At 49.9% G+C, this 13312-nt stretch overlaps 5 protein-coding genes across 5 annotated transcripts; 3 read left to right on the top strand and 2 right to left on the bottom strand.

Moving 5' to 3' along the window:
• Window positions 1-281: 281 nt before the first annotated feature.
• On the top strand, window positions 282-1172 carry VTN31DRAFT_6994 (uncharacterized protein; the record flags this gene model as incomplete). The annotated part of the gene is made up of 1 exon (XM_069407665.1): window positions 282-1172. One exon carries the CDS (start codon window positions 282-284, stop codon window positions 1170-1172), a length of 891 nt encoding a protein of 296 aa, XP_069258297.1.
• Window positions 1173-1416: 244 nt separating this feature from the next.
• Window positions 1417-3119, bottom strand: VTN31DRAFT_6993 (uncharacterized protein; the record flags this gene model as incomplete). The annotated part of the gene is made up of 4 exons (XM_069407664.1): window positions 1417-2046; window positions 2127-2674; window positions 2734-2842; window positions 2901-3119. The coding sequence occupies 4 exons, from the start codon at window positions 3117-3119 to the stop codon at window positions 1417-1419; spliced, it is 1506 nt and encodes a 501-aa protein (XP_069258296.1).
• A 2385-nt stretch (window positions 3120-5504) lies between these two features.
• VTN31DRAFT_6992 (uncharacterized protein) lies at window positions 5505-6919 on the top strand (the record flags this gene model as incomplete). The annotated part of the gene is made up of 6 exons (XM_069407663.1): window positions 5505-5681; window positions 5740-5776; window positions 5839-5906; window positions 5972-6163; window positions 6231-6530; window positions 6599-6919. 6 exons carry the CDS (start codon window positions 5505-5507, stop codon window positions 6917-6919), a joined length of 1095 nt encoding a protein of 364 aa, XP_069258295.1.
• A 1061-nt stretch (window positions 6920-7980) lies between these two features.
• Window positions 7981-9517, bottom strand: VTN31DRAFT_6991 (uncharacterized protein; the record flags this gene model as incomplete). Its single annotated transcript, XM_069407662.1, has 4 exons — window positions 7981-8255; window positions 8322-8612; window positions 8685-8970; window positions 9140-9517. The coding sequence occupies 4 exons, from the start codon at window positions 9515-9517 to the stop codon at window positions 7981-7983; spliced, it is 1230 nt and encodes a 409-aa protein (XP_069258294.1).
• A 2342-nt stretch (window positions 9518-11859) lies between these two features.
• Window positions 11860-13156, top strand: VTN31DRAFT_6990 (uncharacterized protein; the record flags this gene model as incomplete). The annotated part of the gene is made up of 2 exons (XM_069407661.1): window positions 11860-11942; window positions 12007-13156. The coding sequence occupies 2 exons, from the start codon at window positions 11860-11862 to the stop codon at window positions 13154-13156; spliced, it is 1233 nt and encodes a 410-aa protein (XP_069258293.1).
• Window positions 13157-13312: the final 156 nt, after the last annotated feature.

Genomic DNA, 13312 nt, shown 5'->3' with positions numbered 1-13312 from the left:
GTCCTTATTACGTATTCCCGACCTAGTCGCCACCAACACAACACTAGCTATTGGACGAAGAGAACTTGACAAATGTCTAAAGGTCCTTTTTGAGTACGGGGCCTCAGACGTTCTGGGAGTTTACAGCGCACCGGTATCCTGTCAGACGACCTTGCCTCCGCGGAAGTTCCTTCGCGCCTTTCCCTTGACAAGCTTGCATTTGCCCAGATCGAGACAGTTCTCAAACGAGCACGCGTCTTCTCTGAAAGTCGAGGATCAAGTCGCCGTCTTGTCAACCCAATATGGCCAAAGACAAAGAACGCGCTATCAATCCAGCTCTGGCTCAGCGAAAACTAGAAAAACAGAGGGCTCTAAAGAAGAGCAAAGCAGAGGCTTTAGCTCGGCGGAACGAGAAGTTGGCGCGTCGCAATCCAGAGCGCATTCAGCGGCAGATCAATGAGATCAAAGCAATTGAAGAGTCGGGACAGCCCTTGCGTCCGCGGGAGAAACAGATCCTAGAGGAACTAGAACGAGATCTTCGAGCAGTGCAAAAGGCCAGAGCGGCGTTGGGAGACAAGGCTCCTCAGTTTGGAAAACCACAGCAAGATGATAAGGGCAAAGGCGGTAATGTTCTGGGGAAGAGAAGGCGGAAGGGCCAACAGCCACGGTCGCAGCGGCGGGAGGACAGCGACAGCAGTGAAACCGACGAGGAGGTTAGGAATATTCCCATGCCCAGAGACACGCCACCACCCATCCCGCCTCGTCGTCGTCGGTCATTCGGGGAAGCTGGGGAAGAACGGCGCGGGCCGCATCCTTTACCTCCCAAGCCTGATATCCCTGTGGAGTCCAAGACCGTTTACGAAGCAGCCCCCGTGATTCGAGATTTGCGGAAGGAGGCAACCAGCAAATTTGTCCCTGCTACTGTCCGAATGAAACAAGAGAGCATCAGAGGACAAGGAAGATTGATCGAACCTGAGGAGATGGACCGGCTGGAGCGAGCAGGATACGTACCCAGTGCGCCACCAGTAAATGAGATTCCATCACAACAGCAGGAGCCACAACGGCAACAAGGGTCTGGAACCGATCCTACGGAAGAGGACCCTGAGGAAATCTTGAAACAGATCGAAGTCGAGACGAAAGCGCGTCAAACACGGAACGTCACAGTTGAAGAAGTTCCTGATGAGGACGCATAAAGACACTCTCGCATCACAGAGCCTCACAGAGCCATAGCATGTAACAACATAATGACTAATGACACCATGAGTTGTCCTCGGCGTGTGCGTGGTCCCTGTCAGATCGATATATCACCAATTTACCTGTGAGTAATCGTCAACTGTCAATACATCCTAGGTGTATCTCTGCCTGTATTGACTATCTAGAGAATTAAATCTAGCATTAATATACAAAAACATTGAAAGCACAGAAACCTATATAGGTCTAGTAAACATAGCGGAAACTCTTGTTCTGCCGGTCAGTCAGACCCGCCCAAGCAGTGGTTTCGGAAGCACTGTCCGAGTCATCGGCCGATTTCTGCCGGTCCCGGCGTCGGTTCTCCCAGACATAGTAACCGAACAAAACAGCAGCCACCACGGCAGCCGCAGCCTGGGTAGCGAGGACAGCGATCTTGGCGGGCCGATACTCGGGAGCATCCTTGGCCTGGAAGGTTTGCGGTCCGATAATGTTCCCGACGGAGAATGAGCCGGCGACGAGAGCGCTGGCAAAGGACCGCTTGGTATGGCCGGCACAATTAGCGGCGGTCCAGTGATAAACGACGGGCAAGGGTGCCACGATGGCGTTGACCAGGTAGACGCCAATCAGACACCCGGCCTTGTTGCTGCTAGGGAGGAAGGACATCAGACCTCCGCCGATGATGCCGGGAATACTGCACATGAAGATCCAGGCCCATCGGTGAGAGGTGCTCCGGATTCCGAATCCGACAAGAACAGTGAAGAAAATGCTCACAATTCCACTCGGCATGTTGAGGAGCGCAGCCTGTTTCGGGGTGAAGCCCATGTTCTTGATCAAGGTCGAGGAATAGGTAGTGACCACGCCGCTGGAGACGGATTGCTGATGCAAGTGTTCGTTAGTTTGCTTTTTCTTTTTTTTTTCCCGTACTAGCTCTCCTTCCATATCCTGGATCCACCTACCAAGACAACTTGCAAAGTCAACAAATAGACTTGAGGGTCCAGCAAAGCCTCAATGATTTGCTTGGGATCGAACTTCCGGTTCCAGACACCAGTCTTGTTGGAGCTGATGTGTCGGAGGAGAGCGACCTTCTCGGCCTCGGACAGAAAACGAGCATTCATGGGGGTATCGGGGATGAATATGGCCGTCAATGCACCGATCAAACACGTGAATAGACCGAGGACAATGAACATGATGCGCCAACCAGACAATGGCGCCGTAGGGCTCACATGCTGGAAGCCGAAGGAGATGAGACCACCGAGGATTTGACCTACACCAAGGCCCGTGTACCAGATGCTGAAGCGCGAAGGCTGTTCAGCCTTGGTGTAGTATTGGCTACTGATGATCATCAGCGAGGGACCAATGGTTGCCTCGAAGATTCCCAGAAAGACTCGAGCGACCACCAATGTAGGATAGTTTTTGACGGCGGCGGTGGCAGCGGTGACAACACCCCAAAGGAAAACATTTGCCCCAAGCCATTTTCCAGCTGGAACCTTTTGAAGAAGAAGCGCTGCGACGAGGTCAACATTGGAAGGGGAAGAAATGGTACGCTGCACACGGAGCGCTTACTGTTGGGCACTTCGAATACCAGATATGCAATGAAAAACACCGTTGCTGCATTCGAGAAATCATTGCCAACGAGGTTAATTTCGTCGCGTATGCCCATGACACCAGCATACTAGTAGGACTTTGGTCAACTAGGATTCATACGCATGGGACTCCCAATTTGCACTCACGTTGATGATGACTTTGTCAATGAACTGCAGGAAATAGCACAGGAACATCAATGGGACGATATTCCAATCGATCTTTGCTCGCAATTTCTTGAGGTCCACGCTGTCTGCCGCAGCGTTGTCGGCATGGTCCTGCAGGTATTTCCCAGCCGCATCCTGCTTCTTGGAGTCGACTTTAGAGGACGTCACGTTGGCCTCTTTAGGGGCAGTGTCATCTGACATTTTGAAAAGCAGACTGCACTATTATCAAAAGAAGAAGAAGCAGAGGCAGAGGCAGAAGCAAAGGATACTACGAAACCGACAAGGTGAAAGGCGAGGACAATGAGAGAGGCCGTAGAGAGGGATCAACAGACGTTGCAGATGCCAGTCTCGCGTTGGTTAGCACCAACGAGTGAGGACATTCGGGAACTGCTATTCAGGAAATTTATCACTTCAAAAGGAACGCCAGAGTCAAAAAGACCAATCTTTCGCTGATTTGCAGGGGAAAGGCGATTGCTTCGCTTCAGAGTTCTGTGGAGTAGTCTTAACTCCGTGGTGCACTGCAACACTGCAGCTCGAGGCGAAGTTCTTAGGTGCAACAGTGCTGTTGGGTGCACTCTGATTGCATGTTCTGGACCACTTTGGCTTCCATATATTAGGTTAGATATCTCTGATGCCGTTTGAGGGCCAGACGAGCTGATTATTGCAGAGCTGAATAAATATACCTGCACAAATTCAATTTCAGTTCATAAGCCCAACTGTGCCAACGCATCTTCAGAAACAACAGCTGAAGCTGCTCAATCATCTATCCTTGTGGCGGAATCTTCCTTGAGTAATTCCGACATTATGACTCGATACGTATATATGAGGAATTAAACACAACAAGGACAAGCCCGTGGTTAGCCACTCAAATTGAGCTTGATACATTTTGTAGCGGACCAGGAGGCTTTCCTCAAACGGGCCATGGGCATAAAGTAACAGCACGACCCTGGTCAAGCCTTCAACCAAAGAAGTGCCTACTCAGTACTCATAAGTACGGAGTTCGAATGCCGTGTGGCGACGTGCAACGGTGACCACTGCAGGGCCTGAATCGGAAACATCGTAGAACAAGGGGAGATATCGCCAATCAAATCACCAGTGCAAGGGCAGCCAAGCCGATCCTTGTATGTACGATCTGCTCCTACCGCGAAGGTAGCGTAAGTAACGGTTTTAGAAAGTGGGACAGATCTACTCCGTACTCCGTCCAAGTAGAGGTTGTTAACTGAGTCAAGCGCCCAACCCGACCGAGTAACAGGCGGAGATCGGAATAACGATCCCACTTGCACTTACCTGATTAGGACTAGCTTCATCTCGAAACCTTCGTAGTCAATTTTGAGTTTTGTCGGTAACCAAAGTTAAACCTAACACTAACCTGTAGTAGGTACGGTACTGCGTACTCGGTGCTTACGCTTTACGAAGCTAAGTAAACAACTGTATCAACATCCATCTCCGACTCCCGCCTCCCAGAAGGAGCACTAACTTAATTGAATGCAAATTTCAAATCTTCATGCAGAGAGCATGGACCCCATCCTCCGTACCCTACGGGATTTTGGACCCATTGGGGTCCAATCGATGATCCAGCAATGATTGAACCTAATCTGATGATCCCAGAGATCCAGACAAGAGAATCTTTAGAGACAGTAAGATGGCAACGTCAAATACCCAATACAACTCCATGCGTGCTGAAGTATGTTAAGAAACCAGTACACCTATGATTCCACAGGCTCGAAAAGCGACTAGCGGCTTACCTGTTTCACTAGGTAGGCGCCACTGCTAGTCTGTCAGGAACGTACATTACTTTCTCGTCGTGGGCGAAGAGGATTCTCTCATTCGACTGCTCTCGCGGAGTGGCGGCTGGCGTAATTCACTGTTTGTTTCCAGTTGTTAGGTTGCATATGGCGCTAGGAGGAGAAAATTAGGTTATTTTGGAGCCCTGGAAGATTACCCTTCGTTTAGGTTCTGGAATCTCGGATTTGAATTTAGCTCAGTCTTTCAGTGTTGCTAGGGTTTGTACTCCGTACGAGCAAGGTTACTTCCTATGATGGATAGCAGGTCGAGTATATACTCGTACTGTGGTAAGTAACTTGAAGTCTGTGGACGGACAAGGGAGTGGACAGTTTCTCTTCAGTTCTTCATCCCAAGTACTCCACAATGGTTCGACCAGTAGCATGCCATGGCGATGACCCTATTCCCTCCAAGTTGTTATGATCACGGTGTATACGGATCGACGGGGGCCGGCGATTTGCCTTATGGGACAATCAATCAATCCCCTGATCGTACCGACGAGTCGACGACACTCCACAAACGCTTATCGTCCCTGGCTCTGCAGGGCTAGATGGCTGCAACAGTTTCCTGTAGTTCTCAAGCAGGAAACGCTTGATAGTATAAGCTCATCGATAAGCTGCAGGATGCACGGCCATCCGGCAATGGGGCAACCTTCGACCTTCATATTGTCCATCGTATATACCGCGGCATTGGGCGGTTGACATCTCGATCGCTGAGCCGACTGCGATGTCAGTCGTTCTGCCCTAGAACAATTTTTTTGTATCGTTTGTCTGCTCGTCCGCTCGTTCTTCGATCATTTCCATCATGGGTTGGGTCTACAATGCGACGCCTGAACAAAATGCGATGTCCAATTATCCGACGGTCATCGCCGTGTGCGTGGCCTTGACTGTCTTGATGACTGGGACAGTGTCGACACGGTTGCTGGTACGGACGTATCAGGGACGTATTGGCGCAGATGACTATATCGTTCTTGTTGGAATGGTGAGTTTGGTTGACAACCCCGTCTCGTTCGCCAAAAGTTGAGACTCATCGTGCCCAGATCTTCAGCATCGTTTACAGCTCTTTGTGCATCACCCGTAAGTGGTTCTGCCATCCTGTTCGTCTAGAGCTCTCGAGCAGCTCACAGGTTTGCCATCAGAGACTAGATACGGACTTGGACTCCCACTTGATGAGCGCCCAAAGGCCAATCTGAGCACTTATATGAAGGTACTGTGCCTGTCCGCATCCAATTGCGTGATTCAAACTCGTTAACTGGGGCATTTCAATTTCAGGTGAACTTTGCGGGACGACCTTTCTATCAACTTGGCGTTGGACTCTTCAAATTGGCGTTATGTGTCAGTTATTTGCGGCTCCTCGACAAGACGACGAAGAGGCCGTACAGATTCGTGGTGTACTTCATGGCTGCTTTTTCGACATCGGGGCACGTGGCTTGCACGCTGGTACTTATCTTCAATTGCAGACCGGTATGGCATACTCGCGATGTTCATTCGTATGTCTCGAGACCGTTGCTGATGTTACTTGCAATGGCAGGTTGCGGCTTCATGGGATCCGAACGTCAAGGGTACATGTCTGCCGTTTGGACCAACAAACTATTGCCTCGCTGGTTTCACGATTCTATGCGATCTAATCATTATCGCCTTGCCAATTCCCTTGCTGCTGAGTCTCAAAATTCGTCCGGCTCACAAGGCTGGTGTGATTTGTCTGTTTCTGCTCGGGTTTTTCACTACGTTCTGCTCGGTCATGCGCCTTACGCAGATCCAGACGATCGCGTACGGAGATGGAAATTCGACGATGCTCGTTCTCTGGGGTACAGTGGAGTTCAACGTCGGGGTACGTCCGCTACATCTACGTGCTGCATTCAAGGGTGAGATATCATATTGACCATTTGGAATCCGCAGATGATCATCAGCTCCATGCCATATCTCGCTCCGATGCTGAAGCACTGGATCAGTGACTTTGGCCATCAATTCGGGTACTCCAAGGGTCGGTCGCGCGGCAACGCGTCTTCCGGCAACCGCTATGCCATGCATGCCTACGCGAAGGACATCTCCGCCAACCGTGAACGCAGCGGAACGGCCAGCAGCCACTACAAACCAACGCTTAGCGATGAGCATATTCTATTGGGCAGAGAGCATCCCGGGGATAAGATCATCCGGACGACGGAGTATCGGGTTACAGTGGATGATCATCATCCATATCATAGCAAGGTGTCTGGTTAAGGGACCATGGAATTTCTCATTCGCACTTTTTTTTTCTTTCTTCTTCATCTTGTACAGTATCTCTAACATATGATTGTTGATAGACGATAGGATGAATCACCACAAAATGATTTTGAGATGATAGCCTGGAGAAGGAAATAGCTTGAATCAGTAATAGACCGAAGTAAACCATTACAAACTATCCATGGCATGCGACGACCGCTGAAGATCTGTTTTAGGTTGCACTTTGACCTGGGATTTTCAAGCTACGAGATAATAAAGTACAGAAGTACTAAAGTAGTACTATGGTATTAGGAGGGCTCGGTACGGTGATCGCCATGATCTGCAATCTGCAACACGATTCATGTGATTGTCACTGACGATCGACCTCGAAAAGGGCCCAGAGGGGCAGCCTAATCCGTATGGTAAGGACCTCTGACGAGTAGGCGTGCCTCCATACCTACAACTTGTACTTAGGTGAAATGTAACTTCGGTATCAGGATTCAGGAACAGCCTGCAGGGGACGGGATTCTTGGACGTGCAGATGAGGCACGACTCGTGCACACTAACCCGCTAAGTAGGGGCGGAGTACTCCGTAACCTCGACTAACCTAACAAAATACTCCGTACGGCGTAATCAGATTAAGCTTCGCAACGGCCCCAGGCCCCAGGGTCCACAAGCCGGTTGCCCAGAACCCCGAAGGGAGGATCCACTGGCGAGGACGCCGAGGAGAGTTACGAGTACTAGTCGAAGTCTCCCGCCACGCCGCCAAGGCCTTTTTTTTTTGAGATCGCCGAGGCCGGAGGAGGTACTCCGTACATGGATGCTCCGTACGGAGTATCGAGGTAATTCCTAACCCTAAGGGTCCTCTGACTCTCCTAGGAGTCCTGGTTCTACAAAGTACTAATTACTGCCCACACAACACATGTACAAATCCAAGTTTACTCTGTACTGCAATCGTCCATGAAAAGGAAATTCACCTGCCATCTGTGCTCTATCATCTACAATCTCTCTCTAGTGCGAAGGAATTCCAAGGAGTTTCCGCCCATGCAATCGATCTGTGCCCCACCCAATCGGCCTTGTTAATTACCGTTGGGAGTACCGTTGCAATCCGATCTCACGCGGCGTGCCACTAGAGGACTCTGTTCCGTCAGATTTGCATAGTCGTGGGCATCCAAGCAAGCTTGTCGAGAATTGATCACCGAGGCACGCCCTCGAACCAGGATATCTTCGTCGTACTGGCGCAGCCCGGCGGCAATGTCGTCGAATGGAACATCTTTCTGCTTGAGAAGGTGGCCGACCCTCTTTGCGAAGTCGTGTGCATCGACGACCGCATTGTTACCACCTTCCCCCCGAACTGCGCAATCCTCATTAGTAAATTCATCATCGCCCAACCTCGCAATTCGTAGTGGTTTGTACTCACACATAGTCATGCTGTGGGCTGCGTCCCCCATGACCACGACTCGTTCATGCTCTCGTTTGGTTGTCGGATACCAATCACTGATATGGATACGTCTGAGCTCGGCATCTTCCGGAATGGTCTCAATCAGCTCTCGAAAGGGCGACGCCCAATTCGAAGTTAGCTGTTTTATAAGCGCCACCGTCTCAGCATCATTATCGGGTATCTCAATATTTTTATCGTACGACCAGGTCACGACCGCCTGGGCGATATAGTAGTCGGTATCATTGCCGACGTTCCGGGGGGTGTTGAGAACTGGCAATGCAAGTTTAGTATGTAAGGCCTGAAGCTTTTTTTCGTGCTTATTTCCATCCCCGGGACACTCACCACTGAAGTACAAGTACACGTTCGTTTCTGAGTGAGTCCCCTGGAAAAAATACGGATCCAATTCCAAAGCGGGGCGAATCTGTTCGGGAGTGTATCGAACGGTAGTACCGACGAACCAAACTGGTACCGTTTGATTCTCGTAGGCCGTAGGGTACACGTATTTGCGGACGCGCGAGGCACTGCCGTCGCAGCCGACTATTAGCCGACCTTTACAAGTTGTGCCGTCGTCAAAAATAGCCGTCACACTGTCAGAGTTCTCCTGCACCTCCACCAACTTCTTTGACCACTAATATTCAGCAATTCGGGTTAGAAAGACAGAGATCAGCATGTGAGAAGGGAAGCACAAAGAGAAAAAGCGACGAAAGTTGAGACTTTGCAAGAAGCAGGGCCACAGGATTGCCGAGGGAATCCTCTTTTGGAGGATCCGTTAGGGACTGTTGGAGTTCTAAGCTTACCGAAATGTCAAGTCCTGTAGTAAGCAGTTTTCGCAGTTTTGTGCGCAGAACCCGGAGTCTCCCAGTCTTGGGGAAGTCGAGCGAGTATTTTGGTTCGCCATTCTTCAAGTCGAAAAAGAGGTAGCGGCCAGGATCGTTTACAGCTTCGACATTAACGTTGGTCTCTTTGAGGCGATCGTAGAGCTCGGGAGGTAGCAGTTCCTGCAGTGCTGGAAGACCCCAATGCAGCGTGAGACCCCATCCGCCAGGTCGAGCATCAACGCTGGCATCGCGCTCGAAGACATGATAGGGGATCTTCTCGCGGCGTAAATACTGGGCGAGGCTTAGGCCACTGATTCCAGCGCCAATAATGATGATGGGTAAGTCTGACTCGGGCATGTTGGAAATCTTAATTCAGTCAACGAGGATGGTTGAGTAGTGAGATTGAGCCGGTCTGGTCTCAATTAAATATTCCTGCTTGTTGCTACAATAATGGAAATATTGACGGGTCGTTATGTCCGCTCCACTCCCGTCATTATTGATGATAACTACAGGCGATTGCTTATTATCAGGGACGATTACCCAGGTATAATTCAATTACTTTGTACTAACCCGCGTAGTGGGTAGGTACCTAACCTTCTAGTAGGCTAGCCCTAGAACCTTATGTACTACCCATCTCGTAGGTAGGCAACCTTTGGTCATTTGCCATATAAAGTATAGGTATTTGTAGCATCGCACCACTCAGCCCTGTATGACTCATTTGATTTTGGACTCCGTATGCTCAGTGAAATATCCTGTACTGTAATTCAAAAGCCCTTTCATGCCTAGTTGCATACATACGTCTGCAGTTCGGCTCAATGTTCTGTATTAGCTCTCCATCCCTCACAAGAGTAATTGCCGACGAGAAGTTAGCTTCTGCTTGAACCTGACAACTCTTCAGTACTAAATAGTGCTGTTCAGCCAGAGAGAGACTAGCGTTTTTGGGTGAGTATTATTCAGTGGAAAACCCCGCTCTCATCAAATGGTGTTGATTACTGTATTCACCAACTCCGCCCACCCAGAGGTGGTCGCCGGCATGCTCTGTTCAGCCTCGCGGCTCCGAGGCGGCCGAGATTGAGCTCGGGTACATCTGCTAGTCTAGCTGTTCGATATACAGTTGTTTCTATGGTATGCAGACGGGGTTCCCGGTTCTGACCGATCAAAAAGATACTCTTGCTTTTCGCAGAGAAGTTCAGCCCGCTCAAGGATATGAACTGTATGAACTCTGAAGCTGAACCTCGTGGGGGATAGTGGCGTGGTATTCGTCCTTTACCTATTCAGCCGGATCCCTCTTCAATTTCCTTTCACACTGGCCGTTTGGGCGGATATAAATTTAGCACTTTGTAGTTTGTCCACTTCGGATTGCTTGGAAGAAAATTTCCCTCATTGTCAACCCAAATCCTCTCAGTACTGCAGCAGGCCCTATATGGCACTTACGCATACAGTTCTTTTATATTGATAACCTGGAATTGATGTCCAACGGCAGTGGCTGCGATTCAATGCTAGTAAGGATCCAGAGTTGCGCTGCGGAAGAGTCCACGAAAACATTAGCCCTGCACGGTTACTGAATTGCTCTGGCAGAGTACATGGTACAAGGTCGACAGTCGAAGAAAGACTCTGCAGCTATTGATCTTGCGAATCGCCAAAGTATGGTTGGCCTGAAGACCAGCTAGGGAAAGGCCAGGACAACTCAAATCCGAAGAAACGGCGGCGCCGGACGATGAAACCCGCAAGGTGCATTTGACTGCTGCAACGTACCCAGCTTGAACTTTCCTTCAACTGCGAGAATCGCCTTGGGTGCCAAAGTTGCGCTGAGATCGGTCATCTCCAAGGCAGCACCTGGCGGGGAGCTTATACGGCGTCAACAGTAGATAGTATCGAGCTTACCTGGTGAATACCAACCCCCGGCCACGGCGACGTTGCTGCAGAATGCTGCCACCGTTCAGTTCGTAATCGTACGACTTGACACAACGTGATCCGCAAATTTTCTCGTCGGTATCGAACAGACTGGTGCCAGATTGGTTCCACGGAAGAACTCCTTTTGCCTTGACGCTTGACGGCATGCATGATCAAGATCAATCAAGTCTTCGGTAATCGCTTTGACAGTGGCCCATAAGCCGGTTCCCAGCTTGCACATGGCATTTTTTACAAAATCGAGGTCGTAGTAGTGTCAACAGCCAGCAGGTCACCATATCTAACACAGCATTTGAAGCGAGTCGTACGTTGACTGTTTCCTGCTCACCTGTCGAAAGTCGGGTGCTTGGGACTCGAGATCATGAAAACTGATGACAGACTTCAGAGGAATTGAAACCAAAGTCTCAAAACGCAGGCCGAAAAGATGAAGAATCGCTTGTTGTTCACACGCGTCGTTCAACCAATCATGTACCTACTCCGTACGGAGTATGAGTACAATAACTATCTGTATTAACACCAATTACGGAGTACCCGTACCCAGGGCTAAATTACGCGCTAAGCTATCTTTGGATAAAACCCTTGTACTAGTATTGTAATTACTAGATAGTACGCAAGGGCGATTGTGTAAACCGTGACTCGTAATTTAAAAATTCTTTGTTGATTGTTGTACTCGTTGGTACGAGAGGGTTGCAGCAGTTTATTTTGAGTCCGGTCAGTAAACACCGTCAACTCTGTCAGTCTCCATCATCAAAAGTGGTGTATCAGCCAACTCAATCCTTCCATTAACGATGGAGTATCATTTCGTGCCGCCAGAGGAGCGTGCACACGATGATAAAGGCAACCTACTCCCTTGGGGATATGTTTACAAAGAGTGAGCCTGGCCATCATCAGCGGCTTGATCAGTCGACCAGAACTGACATGAGTCTTCCCGACAGTGAAAGTCGAAATCCTCGACGGCCACCGGAGGAGAGCGGACCGTTTGGGCGCCGACGTAATGCGCGCTACGATCACGCCCGATCGCGAACACGAACTGGAACGCCTGCGAAAAAAGAGAATCCCAATGTTGCTGAATTTGCTCGACTTCTGTCACAACAGCAGGAGGAGGAACGGGTGAACAACACTCTGCCGAAGTCGTCGTCAACATCGAATATGGAATCGTCGCGGAAACACGTGGATATGGTTGCGACCGAGTGCATTCTCTACGGCTACAAGAACAAGGAATCAGAATGGAAGGTCATCGATAAATATGAGCGCATTTCACAGGGAATGATCTGTGAGGATTATCCGCGTCGCGACCCAAGTTCTTCCAATCGATACTCTCAGATGCTCAGTGGTGGCGATGTTGTGATCCGCGCGAACCTTTCGGCAGACGCCAACCGCAAATCCAAGCGATATGCTGGGGGATATCACTGGATCAAGGTTACATTCGACTCTGCTGCAGCGGCGGATCGTGCCTGCTTTTTTTCTCCACAAGAAATTGATGGCCATCTTGTATACTGCGAGCTGTATCACGGACGAGGGCCTGCGGAAGATGCTCCCATTCCAAAAGACTCTTCGGCTGTTACATCGAATCGGCCAAAGCCCCATCATACCTTCACCTCCTCGTATTCTACCTCTTTTCTAAACCGCAGGACAGAAGCTGAACGATCTACTCTTCCAAGGTCATCGGGAATGACAAATCTCTCCTCCGTAGGAGACATAGGTGAAGGAGATTCGCAGCTCTCGACTGCAACTGTGAGTTCTGCCACAGCATCCGCGCCTGAGCCGTCTGCCAATCTGCGCCACCGCAGCAACGTCCCTGAGGAGAAACCGTCATTCGAGTATATGACGCACATTCCAACTGTTCGTCGTGCGGTCATTCGCCCGATCAGCGAAGCGCTCCCTCCTCAGCCGACCTTGACCGAACGCATTCTCCGTTCAATCCCGATTCTTAGTTGGTTCACGGGTGACATTGTTGGAGACGGGCCACAATTCCGCGAAGATGGCACATTCGACCACGAGAAGTCCAACCTCTACTGGCGTTTTTGGTACCTCATCGATCAGTTGTTTGGCACCGATATCTGTGGGCTAAGGGAGGAATCATAGAGAGGCGTTCGGCTTATGGTTTCTTTCAGGTTTGCTATTTCTCAGATGCATTGGGTGGGATCGGTGATATTAAATTCTGTATGTGATTTTGTATTGTACAATTGATAGTGACGTCGATGTTCGTACGACATGTGGTTATTCCATAGTATTGATGAT

Source organism: Thermomyces dupontii (assembly GCF_041956625.1).
Source record: "Thermomyces dupontii strain NRRL 2155 unplaced genomic scaffold VTN31scaffold_8, whole genome shotgun sequence".
Classification (NCBI taxonomy): domain Eukaryota; kingdom Fungi; phylum Ascomycota; class Eurotiomycetes; order Eurotiales; family Trichocomaceae; genus Thermomyces; species Thermomyces dupontii.
The sequence above is the reverse complement of the archived record's forward strand: the minus strand, read 5'-3'. Positions and strand labels throughout refer to the sequence as shown.